At 40.9% G+C, this 19,571-nt stretch overlaps 1 protein-coding gene across 7 annotated transcripts in view; it reads left to right on the top strand.

Moving 5' to 3' along the window:
- Positions 1–337: 337 nt before the first annotated feature.
- The window catches only part of LOC113576802 (caskin-2), a 42,146-nt gene continuing 22,912 nt past the window's right edge, over positions 338–19,571 (top strand). For all 7 annotated transcript variants that reach the window (XM_027009118.2, XM_027009117.2, XM_027009115.2 and 4 more), the window contains exons 1-2: positions 338–672; positions 2,443–2,848. In XM_027009118.2, the coding sequence (XP_026864919.2) occupies positions 2,755–2,848 (94 nt within the window). In that variant the 5' untranslated portion in view covers positions 338–672; positions 2,443–2,754. The remainder of the gene's footprint in view (positions 673–2,442; positions 2,849–19,571) is intronic.

Genomic DNA, 19,571 nt, shown 5'->3' with positions numbered 1-19,571 from the left:
AATGATCAACTGATGGGATATAACAGCTAGATAGTGTGATCCCGCGTTCCCCTTCGAGATGATTTCAATGTCAGTGGCATTCCATTTCAAAACTGTACGTTCACGAACCGAATGAATTTTAACGTAAATGAACGTTTACGTTTTGTTGGTGTTTTTCAACAGATTTTTACCGTCCAAATAAGCCTAATCTTAAGCTTTTATTTATTTCTTTTAAACACATGTTGCTTTCAGACTGAGCCCTTCGTCTCTGGTGCTGGGGGTGCTGCTTTCAGACTCAACTCACCGTCTCTGGTGCTGACACAGGCGACTGCGCAGTAGGAGGGACAAATGTTCTGTCGGAGTGGGTTTGGCGAAGTGGCAATGTAAATCGTTGCTAAGAGGAGTATTCCGTTTTTGTCGACGAAATGTAGAGAGTAACTCATTAAAAGTTGCGAATTCCTCTATCGGATTATTATTTACGTTTAGTTACATGAAGTGAATGTAGTAGTCGAGTGTATTTAGTACAACCACAACTACATTTACCTGGAAGTGGGACTACTTTTCATCTGAAAGTGAACAGGAGATTTCAAGGACCTTGGACGCATTAACGTTAGCTAGCTGCACTGTATGAAGCTGCTGGTTTGACATTAAACAAGTTGCCATTTTTTGCCGAATGTTTTACCCAACCTAAAGGTAAAACATTGGAAGTTATTCACTTTTGTATATGCTGAATTAATTTATAGCTGAACTTAATATAGTGAACTTTAGCTACAGTTTATAGTTACCATGTTGTCAGATCCCGGTCAGGTTATTAACTTCTAGGTTAGCCTGCTAAGTTTGATGTCATGAGGATAGTCTGATATTTTTCATCAAGAACCAACTTTAGTTTAGGTAGCTCCCTAGCTAGCCACTAATTTACTGCACGGGGGTGCAACGGCTGATTTTTTATTTCATTTTTTAAATATAGCTTGTTGTCTCTAGCTGGCCAGCCAACTAACGGTAGATATTTTATCAAAGTTGCAACATTGACCATGGTGTATTTAGGAACGATCGTCTAAATCAGTAACTAACCTTCTAGACTGTTCGCTATAGCTAGAAAGCAATTTCTCCCATAAACGTGTGTAAACATCTTGTTTCCACTTGGAACTATTAGCAGGATATGAATCTTTTGTGTTTACCCTGTGGGGTCTCTTGATTTAGCTAGCTAATTGAACGCTAATTTAGCTAGGTACCTATTTAAAGAGCTACACGTAATGTCTTATGTATTTTACATCCTAGTCCAGTTAACAATTGTGCTGATTAGCTATTTTAGTAGAGGTTTACTTCAGTTTAAATATCTTAAGGTCGGCAAAGATGAATATATTGAATATATATATTGAATATATATTGAACTGGTGAATATATTTCAATGGCAGTTAATCTTTAAAAACGGCACAGTAGTTTTATTGTCATGTTATGGCAGCGAAATATTGTCATGAGCAGTCAACATTGACCACTTCCATACCCAGCAGTATGTATGACCCATCGTGGTCTAGTCACTGTAGCAGATAGCTAATTAGTGACAAAGTGTATCTCGTGTGAATTTCACGGTAGACTAGTCCACATAAGCTACTGTGTAGTTACCACTATAAGATGCATTATTAATACTATAATATTATGTAGTTATATCTACTATACTTACTGTCTCACAAGGGTTAGCTAGATTTATTGTGTCATCTCCCAAAGTGCAAGATTTTGTTGCAGTCATCTTTATCACTGCATTCCACAATACGACTAATGCTTTTTATAGCATGAGGGCACTGCACCCTATGGAGAAAAGTCATGTATTAAAAATAACAACACAGCAATATGAACAAGTGTGAAAAGATTCTCTTGACAACAAAAGTAGGAAGGATATGATTACTGTTATTGAAAGTTATTGAAACTTTGAGTTGCCTACAACATTGCTGTATGGTTTATTTGACTTTGATATTTTTGAGGTTTTTTTTAAAAATCTAAAAATTATTTTGCAATTGATAACCCTTGCCATGTGTATTTCAGAATCACTATTTGAATTGTGCTTTTCGAAGCTCCATCTACTTTGGTGCATGGGCCTAAAGCTTTGCTCTTGAGCAGGCTTGAAGAAGAGAATTGTGTCATGATAAACTACTATGTGAAACAGCTATAAATTCTGAGCTCTTATGTATGCTCTTTCTCTCTGGGGTTAGTGTGAAGAACAGGTCTTCGCTCTGATCTCTTTGTAGGAGGAGTGTGGGAGGAGACTGGGCTTGATGCCAGCCTCTCATGTGGGTGTGCAGGGGAGGGTTTGAAATGGAGGGAAAAATCCAAAACAAATTCTACACTGATGTTAAAATGTTGCTTTTCCTTGAGCTTGAGTTCCACTAACACCCCCTGATTCACTGAGCTTGTGGTCTGTTTTAACATGGAGACCTCACCGATATACTTCTCGAAATCCATTTTCAGGTCCCAGTCTGCATCACCACTCCAGCCACCCAGTACTGTGGCAACAACTCAGTCCAGACTGTGGAGGTCTCAGAACCAGACACTCAGAGCAACTGCCATACAAAGAAAAAGGTGGTACAGATATCCTCTGGCTACTGGCTTCCTAATTTGCCTTTCCTAATTGCCTCTCGCCACTACTGGAGGTAGCACTGTGGAAAGTGATTGGGGAAAAGTATTGTGCAACAGGTTTTCACTTACTGCCAGTACATGGAGATGTGAGAGAGGAGCAGGACTCTTGTGGGTCACTAGCGGAATTCAACCCAGCAGGGGGCCATGGGAAAGGAACAGGAGCTTCTGCAGGCGGTTAAGAACGGTGACCTGCTCTCCACACAAAAAATACTTGCGAAGCTCAAAACCAGCAGAAGCAGTGAGTACCTCTCGTACACGCAAACGCATACACTATTTTGCTGCAGGGTAGATGAGAAGCAAATGGGACATCTGCTGGTTATTTTCCGTTTTCTCCGTTTGCATTTACGGAGGAAAAGTCATAATGATCAAACACATTAACATTGCAACTTCATGTTTATTAACTATTGTTTGAAATTTTCTGTGTAGCTGTAGCTTCTGTAGTGCTCCTGTAGCTCACCTGGAAAGGTGTGTGCACCATGGGTTATGGGTTTAGTTCCCATTGAACACACAAGTCGCTTTGGATAAGATCATCTGACAAATGCTGTAAATGTAAGATTTCAACAATGGGCCAATTAGAGGAAATAAAGGTCACCTAAACCTAGCTGACACATGTACTATCACAACTGTCTAGTCATCCCATTCACTTCTTTGACCATTATATACATTGAACATTTAATCTACTTTTAATATGTCATATATATTATATATTAATACATTATTTAATATTGTATTATATATGGACATTTATTATAATAATAACAAGTTTTAAATCGCCTTCCATAAGTAATGTGCTCTTAAATGGAAATTATATTGTGACTCTGAAGTGTCACGAGCGGTTCAGAAAGTTCTGGTTTTCATTAAGGAAAAAATGTTAATCTAATCCTTTAATGAACATCACGAATGCTGTATATTTAAGATATCAAGTTGTTTGGTATTGCTTGTTATTGCACTTATCATCAGATAGAGAGCTCAGATATTTCACTTCTTCTAGGTATCAGCATTGATTCCTATATTTCAGCAGTATTCTAGTTCAACAGTATCTTGAACTCTCACCTATTGTACTGGCTATGATACAGTCTATGAGTAGATGATAATGGACCTTTGTAAGTTTCTCTGGATAAAAGTGTTTGTTAAACACAGAAAATTTAAAATGTAAATTTAATGCAGTACGGAGATTTTATCAAGAATAGTCACATTATCATTTTATTTATTTAGCGCCTTTTTTATTCTTGAGGACACTTAACAATCATATAAACTTTATATGTGAAACAAATAATTAACAAGATGAGAAATGAATATCAGATGTAGAAAATATATTAGATTATTTCTTGGAACTAACAATCACCTTAATTCAAATTATTTGAGGCGCTGATTGTGAGATGTGGTTAATTTAAACTTTAACTCACTTAATTTGTTAAAATATTAAATTGTAAGATGACTGAATATTCTGTAACAGCTGAGCCCAGTTCTTGACATGGTTCTATCTGTAGACATACTCTTAAAGGGTCTAAAGGGTAGGCTTTTACCGTTGTCACTAGTCTGAACAGTTCTGCAAATACCTCAGTTGCTATTTTGTAGCCAAAAATATTGTATTTGTAGAAAAAAGCCAGTGACACAACTATCTTTTGCCACTTATTATCTTTTGCTGACACTATTCAAGATGAGTGACTCATCAACTTTTGAATCCTAAAGTAAGTAATTTGGTAATGAAGGTAAACACATGGTAATTCACTGGTAATTACTGCTTTTTCTGCTTATCCAGAGATTAATGTATTTTGTCAAAATAATATAAATTAATTCATATGGTTGGAAGTAGAATACAATAAGGGCTTGTTTTCTAAAATGTTAAAATTTCTTACCCTCTAGAAATCTTCATAAAGATGCTGACTGACAGAAGTAAATTTTATATGAGCTCAGTCTCAGTCCTGGGGCCCCCAATGTTCTATACCAGTTTGTGTTATTCTGGCTCTAACAAATTTGATTACACAAGGTAATTATCAAACCCTTTATTACTGAAGAGTGAGAACATGGAAGACGAAAATTGGCAGTTTATGGGATCCGGTGACTTAAATGATATCTATTGCTCAAGACTGGTTACACTATGTGTGTATATTTTTCTCGAAGGTGAGTCTACTTTTGTGACTTGTGGTTACTGCTTAGCTTAAGTCCAGGTTTCTAATTATCTCCTACTAATGAACTTCCAGAGAAACCTGAAGGCCCATTCATTCTCCCCACCAGACCTCTCATTACCTCCCCAATTAGCCCTTGCTGCTTCTTTATCTTTCGTCCCGGTGCATGTTCTACAAGAGCTGCCTTGGTTGTACTTTGAATCACCTTGCCAGCAAAGAAGCTCTGATAACATCTACAGACTCTGCTCTGAGCTCCTTTGTCTTCTCATGCTGGTACATAGAGAACAAGCTGTACTCCATTACCACTGCACTTGACTCGAGCTTGAATACTGCCTGTGATGTGATCAGAAGGACAGTATGTGCCAGAGTGTGGTAGTGAATGGCCTATGAGTGTTTCGTCTGCCTCACTGCTGGAAGAGAGTTGTCCTGCTTTTTGTGTGTGTGTGGGGGGGGGGATTTGAACTTTAACAATGTTCTTCGTCTCTGACATACATAAGTTGATTTGTATTTTTGACTACATGCAATAACTAGTTAATGATATTAATATTTCTTATGCTTAGAAAAAAAAATGAAACACCTGTGTTGACTTTTACCTTGAAAAGATGCCATTATTGTGCCTTTTGGAGAGCTTCCCTGCTCCCTTCACCTTTTAACAAGGCCTTCTGGAATCTTTAGGGGAATCTGTCAGAGTTGTGTTTGTGAGGACAGTAAGTGTGCTATTTGAGCTTGATGCGCCAAGTGTCTCATTTTGTTTTCTAACCATAGCCAAAGACCAGTGTGATAACCCAGCACCACCTCTGCTATTCCAGACCCAAGCGTCTGTAAACACAGGATAGATAGCATGCCGACTTCAAGGAGGGATGGGGTCACAGGGTGAGCCTTACTATAATTTGTCCATTGTTTTTTGACCTTAGACCCAAGGACAGGGCTTTTGTGTGAATGGAGAGCAAGCTGAGTAATTGCTCTTTAATGTGGCCCTTGTCGGCCATTGCTTATAAACTCTATCATAGTTAATACAGGGCTATAGTTGGCCAGCTGACTAGTCTACCCAACGTACATCTTACTGCAGACCAGAGCTTTGTCCTAGTCCCTAAAGGGCCTACCAGATCATGTGCCAGGGCCTGCTGGATTACGCCTTGCTCTTTGTTCCAGCCTCTACCCTCCCTAATTCATCACCTTATGGGCTTTGCATGTGGTCATTAAGCTTGTGTATTGTCGCAGGCCACAGTGCAGTAAACAACCCAGTCTGTGTGCCTCCATAACACCAACTCCTCCCACTGCCTTTGACATCTGCTATCTCAGGTCTACCTTCAACCCCACTCCACAGCCCCCTCATCCACCTCTAAATCATAAAGACCCAGATGGCGCTCAGACAGATGAAAGAGAATTGGGAAAAATAAAAAGTGTTCTGACATGAGCCCTACATGTGTGCAAGTGGTTATCATTTATTGTATAACCTCTGTACTACTGCTGAGTTGTTATCCACCCCTACTAAAGACCTTTGAGAGGTATCGTGTTATGGTATTGCAGCAGTCCAGGATAGATGTGCTTGACTTGTTTGTTTTATTGACATGGTTTGACCTGACCTCTTTTTTTTTACTACAATCACTATAACAGATGGTGAGTAAGACCCAAGTGTGGATTTTGTGGAAATTTCTTTTAAAGGAGTTCGCTTTGGTATAGTGTGGCTTAGATCGGTGGTAAGTTTCTGTAACTCCAACTTTTATTACAGCTTCCAGACATGGGATTCTGTAAATCCCATCATTTTTCAATATATGAATTATTCCTGTTAAAGTGGAATTACAGGACATTCAAGTGACTGAGATGTTTGAACTATTTTATGGTGGTAGAGAAGATGTATGGACTGCTTATTATGACAGCTTTAATAACTGAAGTTGAACTTCCTTACTGTCTCGAAAATGAAGTATCTTTCTGTTCGGCATCCACCCCAAAGCCATCAGTGTTTACACATACTGTGAAGTAGTTTCATTTAACCAGAAGAATCTGAATTAGTTCATTGTACACTTCCTATATTTCACAGTTTGTTGCCCAAGTGGACCAATACTGCTTTGGGAACTGGGCCTGACTCCCATTCCTAGTGCATGCACACACATTCTACTCTTACACACATACACCACGGCAAAGAAATTAGTGATCCTCTTTTATAACATGTAACATAACCATCTGTCTTTTTCCATGAATGCATGCCACTGAGTGTCATAAGTGACCTCTGCTAGGCTGTCATCCCATCAGAGTCCCATTTGTTAGTCCATTGTAGAGCCGTCTTCTTGGAAGGCACCATTAAAGATCATGGTGATGGGTAGGGTGTGTTGACCCTCTGATGCAGCTGGAACAGCTGTTACAGACTATAACATAGGCCACCATTCATTTCACCTATATTAGTGTTATAAATTATTCATGAGTGCTCTGTTAAAATGTGACTCTCCAATGATAATAAAATGCCTGCAATTGAAATCTCCAGAGAGCTGTAGCTATCAGTCCTCAAAGCTTTAATTCAAGCACTGTTCATTCCCTCTCTTTCTCTCTGTTTTCTTTCATAGTGTGTACTGTCTCACCACCCTGTACCCTCAAACAAGTCAAGATCCTGCCTATAAACAGCAGTCAGTGTCAAAGGTTGCAGGATTAACATTGAGTGCCTTTAGTACAGCGCAGGAATTGGTTAATCAAGTTGGTTACAGAAATGACTTTGTCTTTGCTTAGTTTTCCATAGAGCTTACAGCAACCCTGTAAAGACATAAACTTTTCACATTGGAAAGGAGACTTTAATTACTGTAGATTTATTTTAATTACTGTGAAGCTTGACCTCGTTAAGTCCTTGTTTACTGAACTTACTTTACTCTCTGATATATCTCATATACTTGGTAGTGGTTTCTTCCAATGTGATGCTCATGCACTAAATTTCAGCTGTAAAACATTTAATTCTTAGGAGGAAAAGCTATTGAACCTGTGTTCATTATTTTGTACTTTAACTACACAAAAGGTTTACAGGGAGATACTCCAACAGCCTTCATGACTAGAAGCAATAAGGGTGGTTAATAAAAAATATTTTATTTGGGAAGTATATTGAAGGCAAAGTGTTAAAATCTTTTTGTCTACATTCTGTCTGTGTAGAGCATCTGTCATTATTTACATGTCAATTCTGCTGTTACAGTGCTAAATATTTAATTGACTTGCTAAATAGGCATGTGACTGAGGTTGTCTTGCCAAACAGACAAGTCTCTGAAAGAGGTCTCTACTGAAAATGTTATATAATATTTAAGCACAAAATAGGTTATTTATTATTTTAAAAGTAAGGATTTAAGAAAGCTATGGATTTGGCTGATAAAGAATACATATTTAGTAGAATAGTGTTAAAATGTTAATGTTTTTTTTTTATTATATATATATATATATATATTTTTTTTTTTTTTTCACCTTTTTGCTCCTGTCAGAATGATGAATGTTTGACCCTGTTGAAGGATTAACCAGGCCACTTTGGCAAAACTGTTCAGAGATTTATTGAAGGAAACTACCCTAAAAACCTTGGTAAAGATTGCCATGCTTTGCTCGCAGTGGTTTGAGAGCAGAATGGCTGAACTCAGTTTGAACTGTCATTTCTTCCAGTTATCTTTTATGTTACAGCCTCTCTTCAAATTGACAGCTGGTGCCAGTTTTTCTGCAACTCCTCAAGGCTTGTGTCCTCAAAGACGAAAGAAATGATGGAGTCCTTATCTGAATGAAGGCAGGAGAGTTAGGCTGTGTAGCTGTTTGTGAATTGGCTGCAGGCCTAAATCACACGTTCTGTCTCCTGTTTTGTTCTGTCTCCTGTTTTGATCTCTCCTGGCTTGTTTTCATTTGTGGATAGCTTATCTGCCACCTTCCTGCTCCTATTTCAATGCACGAGAAGAGTCCGTTCAGCCTTTAGCTTACAATAGAAAGATAAGATTTCAGAGCCGTGGTCTTTTTGAAATTGCCCTTTGTATAAGTATTGAATAAGTATTCAGTGCATTGAATCAGATGACTAAAGCTCTGTGTTCATGATGGAGTTTCATGGTATGGCTGGAGAACGCCATATTTTCTACAGTCAGTTGCCTTCAAGGCTTAGCCTGCGGGCTCAATTAGCATGCAGCTTGTCTATTCAGGCTTCAGTTTTGACTGTGTCCGGTAGTGGAAAGTTATTATTTAAAACCGTGCAGTGTTCACCAAGACCCAAGAGCATCACCCCAACTCCTCTTGCTGCGCACCAATTAATGGCCAAGGCCCATGGCTCCGAGGCCGTGGAGGTCCAGCACCCAGGAGAGGGGCTGGGCACCGTCCACAGTGAGGGAATACCAAAGCAGGGCTGAATGGCACACGGAGTGTGAAAATGGGTTGACAGGGCCTCAGAATGCTGCACAGTGTGACTTATGAGTCACAGCTGCATGGGGCTTAATAGTGTTTCACAGCTATTTTCCTTCCCGCTCTGAGCGTGCCAGCCATTGTGCTAGGCGCAACATAACACTGTGTATGTGAATGAGGCAAAAAGAATAGGAGGGATGATGTCACCATATGAGAATGTGTTCCCCTTGGGGTTAACTCTGTTAGCTCATGGAGTTTGAATGTATTCAGCAGGTATTGCACATATCTGTGTTTGTGCCAGTTAGGGAATGAACAGTGTGGGGACAGGCGGTAAACTTCAAAAAATACAAATAAAAAGGAAAGGAGTGACTGGGGATAAGACGTTCTGTCCTGGAGGCTGAGCAGACCTATGAGAACAAGAGCACCATGCTTTTCATATGGAGATGATGTGATGAGAACCTGACTGGTGAGAGAAGGAAGAAGACGAGTCATGAAAAGAAAAGGAATGAGGGACAGAGGCTACTCCTGTTTCTATCTCCACAGGCTAATGTTCACCTTTTTTCCATTAAGGTGCTATACACACAAGAGCCTCGGATGGATGTGGGTCACATGGGTGGAGCATGTGCTCACGCAGAAGAAGCTATGGGAGGGAACTTTGGAGGCCAAACTTTTAGATGGGAGGAAAAATATTCTGAACAAAGGATAGGGTGTGAGTTTCCTTTCATCCTGGGAACAGTTTGTTCGACTGTGTGTCTGTGTCCATGTCCATTCCTGTGTCCTTTTGTTAAGATTGATTAAATTACTTTGGCTGTAGCTGGGTTCTTACTAGTACCATTGCGTCAGGAGTGGTGTTGGATCCCTGAAGGCTGGAAGACATCAGGTGCTGTGTGACCATCTGAATTCAGTGCTCTGTGGTTTTCCTCATGCATTATCAGCTGCAGGGCTCAACTGACCAAAACTCCTGTTCTTACGCTTCATGGCAAGTGCAGTTCAGAAGACCTTGATACGAACCTACTAGCATTCACCTGCATAATCAGCCATTCATTAGACCACAATTCAGTCTAGCCTTTTTAGTGGCTGACTCAGTATGGTTTGCTGGCACTCGTTCCCATCAGTTACCATCACCCAGATTGGAGTGACACATTGAGATGAAGGGCACAGTTTAGCATTCTGAAGGCTCAGTGTGAATTAGGCGCTGTCAGCAGTATCCAGCTGGTTCAGTACTGCACTGTCATCTCCTTTCTCCTCATGACAGATAGCCACCAAAACCATTATCCTCTCATTGCCCCATTGAGGCTTTTTATGGGTGGAGATTTTTGATGTGTATGCATTCAGGTGATGAAATAAATTATGGATCACTTTAGTCATAGATCAGTGGCAACAGAACTCGTTAGGAGTGCAGACATTGAGTTCTCAGAGATATCAAAGACAATGTTAGCCTACTGAGAGCTCATGAACACTGTGTAAAGAGTTTGCCTGTGTAGTTTAAAACAGAACATGTAAGCTTCATGCACAAAGATGTAGCCATGGTTCTTAGCTTGTGTATGATTTGGCCACGCAGATAATTTATATTCCCTGTGCCAAGGTCAGTGGTCAGGCTGGAAAGTGCTCTTTACTTTTTTCTGCATTCTTTTATAGGGAGAAATTGTGTGCAGAAAGCAAGGGACCTTAGCAGGTGTTGCTTTACAGCCACAGCTGTGTGCTTGTTTGTCTAAACAAACTGATCAAACCACTTGGAATTAAACAGATGTGCACTTTGAAAATGTGCTTTTTCTGGACACTGAAGCAAGTGCACCATTTTTAACTGATTAGCGTGACTCCTGTTTTTCTTTTTAGGTGCTAAACTTCAGATCAGGAGTATTTGTGGTTTAAATCTAGATTTTATTCAGTTTAATCATTCAGTGAAATATGACATGTTGTCCTCAGAATTCTGTTGCCCTGTACCCTAGAGCCAATGACCATGTCAGGTCAAAGCAGGCACTGGCACTCTTTTGTCCTTCAGGATTATCTTGGGTGCTTCTATTGCCTTTATGTGATTACGCATCTACATGCTGCCTCTGAGAGAGAGCCCAGGGCAAAGATCAGGGCTAAGGAAAATCAAGATTAAGAGACTGAGATTGACCTCCAGATCAGGCATTCGCCCAAATACCATGTCCTAGACAAGCCTGGCAGCTCAATACCTTTCTGTCACAAAGCAAGGCAACTTTTACAGATAAGATGGTGAACAAACAAAAAAATATATGTATCAAGCCTGTTGAATTTTCATGAAAATAGTTCCCAATGTTCATCTCTCAGAGATTCTTTTATGAGCATGTTGTCCCAGTATGGTTTGTACTGGAGTGTGGAGTTTGACTTGCCTAAAAGCACTCAGCTTCTGGTGCTATACCATCTACTGGGCTATTTTTATCTCTCTCTCTCTTCAGTGTGTGGATGCCACCAACTCTCTTTTTTCATGGAAAGCACTATGGTTAGAACAGATGTGTCCCTTTTGAGACATAATAGGATGTAGCCAAAGGAAATTACCCATTGTTCTTTTTCTAATTTTCTTTGGCCTTATCCAAAAGTGTTTCTTCAGAGGACAGGTAACTAGTCCAGCTTTTGGTCGGTGAGCTAAGTGGTAGTTTATCACTGACAGATATCAGTGTTCAATAAAAATTCGGTTCTCATTAACAGAACCTTTTCGCAGTATTTTTCATAGAAATTTTGTTTAGTTGTATTTGACCGTGATCCTCTTTAGGAACATTAAAATAGAAAAATAGATATTTGGTTACTGGGTTTGTGATATGTTTGTGTAGTTTGTTTTCGAGATGCATTCTATTGTACCAATTCATAAGTCCATGAATTTCTTCATGGTCATTTATTTTTATATTATATAGGCCTAAATTATGTGATTTATTAAGACTGGCATAGCTAGCAGTAATTATGATTTAGTGGTTTGCTCATTGATAGACAAAAATGTGTTTAACCAGTTTACAAGGAGAACCCATTATTTCTCAAGTGACTTTACAGGCTAAACACTACAGACTCTGTTTGCTTTCCAACATAACCTACTCATGCTTTAGTTATCAGTTTATGGTTGTGGTTCTTGTTGCTTGCACATGTGTAATTTAAGATTTTCTCCTCAAATAATCTGATTCATATTTCATTTCACACAGTCTCCAAAATCTCCCTCTCATTCTGTTATTTGTCTTTTTATACTAGTTACCAAATATAGGTTCTCAGTCAATTTCCCTTTGCAGACTTAACTGAGACTCCTAAATGCAAAGCTGCTTGGTGCTTTAGCTGTCTGTATACGGGCAGGTCGCATCCCTGGTGGCCTCCATCAGCTGGCATAGAGATGAAAGCTGCAGGCGTCTGCGCATTCCTCCCTGGGCCGCGGTGCAGTCACGGCCGCAACGCTACTAGATCTCTGACGGAGGGACTCCAGACGCAGGCGGCCGAGGCCTGTGAATCGCATCTTGCTGCCAACACACACATACACACACACACACACACACACACACACATCTACTTATGTAACACCCCCCAACCCTGGAGTTAATTTTTCCTATGACTTTAAAGGGAAACTCAGATCTGTCTCTTAAAGACATTAAAAAGAGAAAAAAAAGAATGTATGCATAGACTTCCAGAGGCCACAGACCCAGGCTTTGGCAAACACAGGCAGTCAGACCCACTCATTCTAAAGCTGTGGTTTTTGACAGTGTTTTTATGATTTGTAAACTTTTGACATTTGTTTGTATTTATTTTTTTAATTTAGCTCAGTAAATTAACTGGTATGTCCTCTATTTGCCTTCCAACCTCAACATTGTTATTTATGTTACCTCTACTTCATATATTAAATATTACACATGAGATTTTGAATGAAAGGGTACTTCAAGGCCCATCTCTCATATGCTCTTTAAAATCATAGGGATGGGCTGGTCTTTGTGTGGTCTCAGACAACAAAATGACGTTTGTTCTATTTGTGAGAATAACCCACTGCATTGCTTTTCAGTGGTTCTGTCTTTGAAATGCCTTTTTCTTTTTTTTCCCCCTCTTTGTTTGGTGTAGTGTGTTAAAATTTCTTTGACTGGGCCTGTTCTGCTCTCGGTTGTGTCCCGAGTTGGAGACTTCAGTGTCTGAACTAATCCTTAGCTCAGCCTCCACCTTGATCTGTCCTTCGTGTGCCCCCATCAGACAATGACCAATGAGACAAATGCCACCTCAGCTCTTTGAGCTGATGCTTCATACACCCCCACCTCCAGCCCAGTTTCCTGTACTATGGGTGAACTGAGCCTTAATCCTTCAGGATTTCTTTAGTGTCTTCTGGGGTGGAAGGGTGTTTTCTCCTCTTTATACTTCAGAGAATGGATCACCCTGCCATGTGAGACAGGGTGGGTGTTTTTAAATCCTTTTGGACCCTTTATAGGGTTCAGCCTTTGACCCGCTGTGGTTTCACTGTGGACTACAGTCACCTGTTCAACCCACTTTGCACGCCTCCAGGCCAGGACTCTACAATTCCTGTTTTTCAGATCTTATAATAGTTGGCAGATGCGCTGCCAGAGGCTTCTGTTGAATGTGTGTGTGTTTAAGGGTAGGACTTTGTAGTGTGTTTTTGTTGGCCGCCTGGCAGCCTGCATGTGTGACCACACTCTCATCCAGGCCCTTCTGTGCTGCTCATTTATTTACACGCTGCCCAGCTGAACCCAGAGCTGGCACCAGTGCCTTGCACTCCTCAGTCCGGTTGGCCTGACTCAGGCTTGGAATAGAACTGTGGTTTAAATCTGCCTTTAGCCTCAGTTCCAGTTCTGTCTCTCTCCCCCACCCGCCCAACAAAGTACAGGGAAATCTGTCTGATGCTGAGATTTGCTGATTCTTTGCATACCGTCCATGTGCTGACATTCTTAGGTGCGTTTGCATGTGATGTTTTGCAGCCAGGGATGATGGGTCTGGCAGATTACACGGATAATGCAGGCCAGGTTTCAGTGGTGTTCAGGTTATCAGGCTTCTTATGTGGAAGGGTGACGTGAAGAAAGCCTTAGACCATGACAGAGAAGAGGCCCCATCATGCTGGATGCATTCCAGCATAGAGAGGCTGATGTGTGTGAAAGGCCTGTGTTCGCTGGCAAGCTTCACCAAAACTGTGATGGGCTGCTCAAGAGCTTTTGTCTTTCTCTACAGATTTGCTTGTAATAGCTCATTACCTACTTTGATTCAACATCTACCTTGAAATGTATTATAGTCCTGTTTTATTTTTATTTTGCTTTTTGACAGGTGATTCTTGTTATTTTTTGAGAATAGGAAGAGGATGGGTCAACTCCAGGCTGACTCTTAAAAGCTGTTGAAATTTTGATGCTCCTGGTTTTTTCTTTTCCCCCACCAGTGGGACCTTGAGCTCACCACTTTCGGCCTAGTGCTGAAATGTAAGGAGCAGACCTGGTAAGGGATCATGTGTGAAGGAGGAAGGGCGAGCCAGTGATTGGGCACCTAAAGCCTGCAGTCTAACCGGCACCGTGAGGCTGCACCTTCATGAAAGCCAAAACAAAGCCAAATATTTCAAAGGGAGCCGCACTGGGTCATACCACACCACACCTGACTTTCCCTAGCTACCCTCCTGATTGAGCACTGTTTAAACAGTGGAATACTGTGAGACACTGGGGTTGCCTAAACCAGTATGTTGAGCCCTACATTTTTTCCCTTATATTTGATATTTTGTATTTATTTATTTTGTTTTTCCTTTAATTTTTTTTTAATTTCCTCCTTAATTTTATATTTATTATCACTGTTTGAAGGAACACATGAGAATAAAAGAACACAAAATATTTTCTTGTGTCAGACCAAGTCTACCCAAAACAGGTCTGTGTTGGAATTCATTTGCTTGTTTCTGTGAAACTAAAGTCATTTGGTTGATCACTGATAGCTGATCATCTGATACAAAAAGCTCATAGAAATCTGGGATGATCCGAGAATTATGCCTTTTAATAAATTTTGTAGTCTTTTTTTTAATGAAAAGTTCAGTGTTGGTTAACGAAATCTGTGATTCTGTTCATCTTTGTTACATAGCTAAATCACATGTATTCCAAATATAGCAAAAGTGGCTACAAAAAGTTGCTACAGTTAGAAGAGGCTACAAAAAGAAAGAAAACAAGAATATGGAGCATGTGTGTAATGGGACAAGGAAGGGGAGTTGCTAGTAGTGTTTGCTGAGTGAGTTCCCCAGGATATCTCTCATCCAGCATGGAGGCCCACTAGAGTTCCACTGGTGGAGGGACACAATAGCAGAGCTTCACTCTGTTTTGAACAATGGTCTTGGGAAAGGAAGTGTAAAAGGAGGCCCAGCTCAAGTCTCAGCTTTGTCACTGGAAACTTCAGCGTTCTTAACGATGCCGTGTCAACAGACCGCCGCCTCGCCTCGCTCTTCCATGTCATGGCCAGGATAGACTAAGCAGCCCAGGGGTCACACTCGCATCTCTAAATTCCACCTCTAATAGGTCTTCCGTTTGTCAGTTCGGCTACATCAACCCTCCCCTCCCCCCACCGCCACTTCAGCCTCCCTCTTACCACTGGGAGGTGACAGAGCAAACCGGAAAAGTGACACACAAAGAGAGGTGCCTTCCTCCTGGGAGGAAAACCACCCTGTAAACAAAGAGGTCCACCAAAGCAACGGGAGGTGAACTGAGATGAACTTGTCTCTGCCTGACAGAGCGTGAGTGAATGTCGTCCCCATGCCTCCATCAGCAGGGTCTGCCTGGCTGACAGGAAACCATGCCATATTGGGAGAGACAGGACAAGCTTGTCCTGAATGTTTGCATGGGCACTTGTTAACACACTGACAGTGGAACTGCTCTGCCTTCCTAATGCTTGCTTTACTAACAGGAAGTAAACAAAAATTCATTAGTGTCAGTAGTCTGACATTTCATTGCCAAGCACTGTTTATGTTGTTTTCAAATGCATTTACCAGAAAATTACCAGTGTTCAAAGACATTTACCACTTGAGCTTGCTCCCATGTGACTGACTAAATAGGCAGAGTTGGTGTACACTGCAAATACAAGTGATAAATGTGCGCAATAAATTTGGGGACAAAATTTAAACAGTAACAGATTCTAGTGTATTAAAGTTTGAGGATAATCTTATGTTATGTGTGGTTCTCTATAGCAGGTTCTTTGTGATGCTCATTACATCTTCTTTATATTTTGTATGTTTTGAGCTCCAGCTTCAGTGAAAGCCTGCCTTATTAAGGACTCAGGTTATTACTGTAATGTACTAATACAAATTCCACTGTACAAATGTGTTGTATAGAGGTTATGGTTTCCTGCCTGCAAATCTTGTAGTGTTTGTATGTTTTTCATTTTAGCAGCAGATGTATTGGCAGCACCCAGATGTTACCTGGGTTATCAGTTTATTGCGCTCCTGACAGGCAGGCTTTCTCTCTCTCTTTAGCTGACCATATGTGCTAAATACTGCTTATAAGTTCAGGCTCAGAAATCATAGTGTAAAGTGTTTAATAAGTGTGTTTACGTAGTCACTGAAGTTTTAGACAGGAGTGAGATTGCAGCTGTTAAATATAAACTACTGTGGATATTTCATTTCTTCTTGACTTTGGCTCTGTGCTGCCTGTGCTGCAGTTTTGTGAAGGTTAGATACTTAGATCCTTTGCAATATTTGCCTTGTGTTAAAACACCAGGTTGCTATGTAAATACAACAGGGCATCATGACTACCTTTGTTTTTTCTTTTTTTCAAACATTTTATTTCTGTGTGTGCTGGCCCTTCCATGCTGTAAGATAATGTATGGAAACCCCAGCGTGCAAAGCTGTCGCCATCCTCATTTACTCTGCAGATAAGAAGCACAGGGCCCCGTCGTCCCATTTCCTTAACCAAACACGGTGTCTCCCAGGGTGGGACCATGGAGCGACCAGCGTGGAGCTGTGAACCTCATGGAATTTGCCACCTCAGATCAGGCCCTGGGCTTTTCCACTGGTACTCTTCAAACAAGGCCACTGCCAGCTCTCCGGCCTTTAAACACCACTGCCGCAGATGCAAAGCTTCAGCCCTCCCACCCCCCAGCAGCGTAAAAGCTTTGCTTCCTTCCTTGTAATCAAGAAACAGCGTCTGTTCAGGTTGCAGTCATCAAAGAGGAAGGTGGCCGACCATTTAAGTTATTGTTGCACAAAGCCATGACCGGAGAGATCCGCTCACTGTGGAGAGTGGATGGAAAATAACAATTTGCCATCCGATGAAAACAAAACAGCGGATTTGGCCTTGCTGCACTTGCTGACAGTAGGCAGGACATGCTGGACTGATGCCATGATGGGCCTCTGTGTTCAGTAATAGCAGGCTGATAGTGTGGTGAGGCAACAATGGCTGTGAAGCAAACGCTTTGTGTAAATAGTACAGATCAGCTACGCCTTTGGGGGTATTCCCTGTCTAGTTAAAGTCCTTCATATAAACCTGAGTGTACAAAGAAGACACTCTTGATGCAATTTGTATGTCTGGGGCTGCTGGAGCTTTTGGTTTTAAGAGGCGTATGATATTTTAATATGCCAGTTTCCACTGCTCATTACGAATGGAGCATGATCTCTTTCTCTGCAGCTCGACCAGAGCCAGAGGAAAATGATGACCTGCACTTTTTGTGTGTTTACTGCTTAGATATGAGACAGTCAGCTACTGTCAGAAACTGTCATTTTCAAGGCGGTGCCTTTTTTCATGGATAGACATATAATTGTATAGTTTTTATACAGCCAGTGGCTTTTCTTATTTTAGTCAGCTTTTTTTTGGTTTTGTTTTTACACCAGATTCAGTTTCAGTGTTCTGCTCCACATATGCAGGTTAGGACTTGAGCTTGTATGCCATCCAAGAGTGAACTTCGCAAATGCACAGCAGGACCAAAGTCTCCCAACTGGATTGCATTGTTGTGGCACAGAAGCCCATAATATGTTATATTTTCTGAACCTGTTGTTAAACAGATAGACTTATGCTAGTCCTCCCCAGTGTTTTAATCAAACAGGCAGAGTTAAAACATTCTTTGGAATATTTTTTGAATTAAGAATATCTATAAAAACTGCAGTTAATGGAAGGTTTGATTGAACTCTTTCTGCAAATTTACCTGCAGGCCTGTAGAAATTAATGATGATTAATGATTAAAGGCTTATTGTAACTTATAAGGAGTAGAAATCCCATATTCAAAGGGACTTTTATGTGCTTTTTGTCAATGCATGCAAGCATCATTAATTATGGTAGATAACTAGGTCGCACTAGAGCCTATCAAAGAACTAGTCCTGTGTACCCAAGTTGGTATGGAGTGGTACTTCAAAGACTGTTTTGCTTTGTTTTGGGCACTTAAAAGTCCCTCACTGCTGTGACAGGTCCATAAAGAGCACTGGGCACTGGGCCGTCCCTTTGGCTCCGCATAGTGGGTGTATCCAGTGTCTGTAGTCTGAGTCTCACTCTCCCCAACACCCCTGTGGCTTGCCCTATGACCTCGCCAAAGTCAGATAACAAACACTGGTTCTGGGAGGTCATCAATCCTTGACTCACCTTCAGGGATGCCATAGGGAACAGAAGAGCAGGCACTGTCAGCCTGCTGCAGTGACAAGAGCAGGCTCATTTCAGCTGACCAGCCTGGAGCTGGGTTAAAATGGAATGCAGCTACAGCACTGTTAACTGGTAGAGAAAGTGATGTGATATATAGTAAAGTTACAGTTGCTTTCTTTTTAATATGCTGAGTTGTTTGAAATATATTGCATATGTTGTTGTGTGACCAGACCTTTGCTCATTATGAGAAATATTTGTATTTGTGTTGTTGGAGTCAAGCTCAGTTTGACTGATTACATCTGAGAAAGGAGGGGTTGATTCATATTGTCTCCAGCAGCTGACTAACTGAACCTAACTGAAGCGACCGCTGGGTTTGCAATAACCGTTTGCCTAAATGTCTCACTGAGTGCACAACACCATGTTACACGACATCAAAGAGCACCACAGAGGAGTCGCTCAGTCGGTATCCTCTTACCAGTGCAATATCCTGGTCACAGGGGTCACACTGAGGTTAGAGGTTAATGAACTGTGCTTTGTTATTCCCAGAAAGAGACAGTATTATTTAGGCTCATAACTCCTAGTGGAGTACCCATATCCTTACAGGAATTCCCGACATTCATCAGACCTTTGGCAACCTCCAACAGCTTACAAGTCTGCTTCACACCCACCACCTGTGTTTGGGTCATGGGAGAACCTGTTCTTATGTTGCAAGTTATATAACAACAGATGGAACATAGGCCTTTGTAAAAATGCTGTTAGAAGCATTTCAGTGTGTTAACCTTTATGGTTAAGTGTTATACAAAACAACAGTCATGCCAAAATTGTAATTCTCTAACCATTTTTATAATATGACGAGCATGATTTAGATCATGCTTGAGATACAAGATATAGTTTGTGTGTGTGTCTGTGTCTTTGAATGAATGAAGGAGTACATACCATAACGCCAAATAAATGAATGAGGGGACTGTTGCTTCAGGCAACT

Source organism: Electrophorus electricus, chromosome 1 (assembly GCF_013358815.1).
Source record: "Electrophorus electricus isolate fEleEle1 chromosome 1, fEleEle1.pri, whole genome shotgun sequence".
NCBI lineage: Eukaryota > Metazoa > Chordata > Actinopteri > Gymnotiformes > Gymnotidae > Electrophorus > Electrophorus electricus.
Note: the sequence above shows the minus strand (reverse complement) of the source record. Positions and strands in the feature narration are given on the sequence as shown.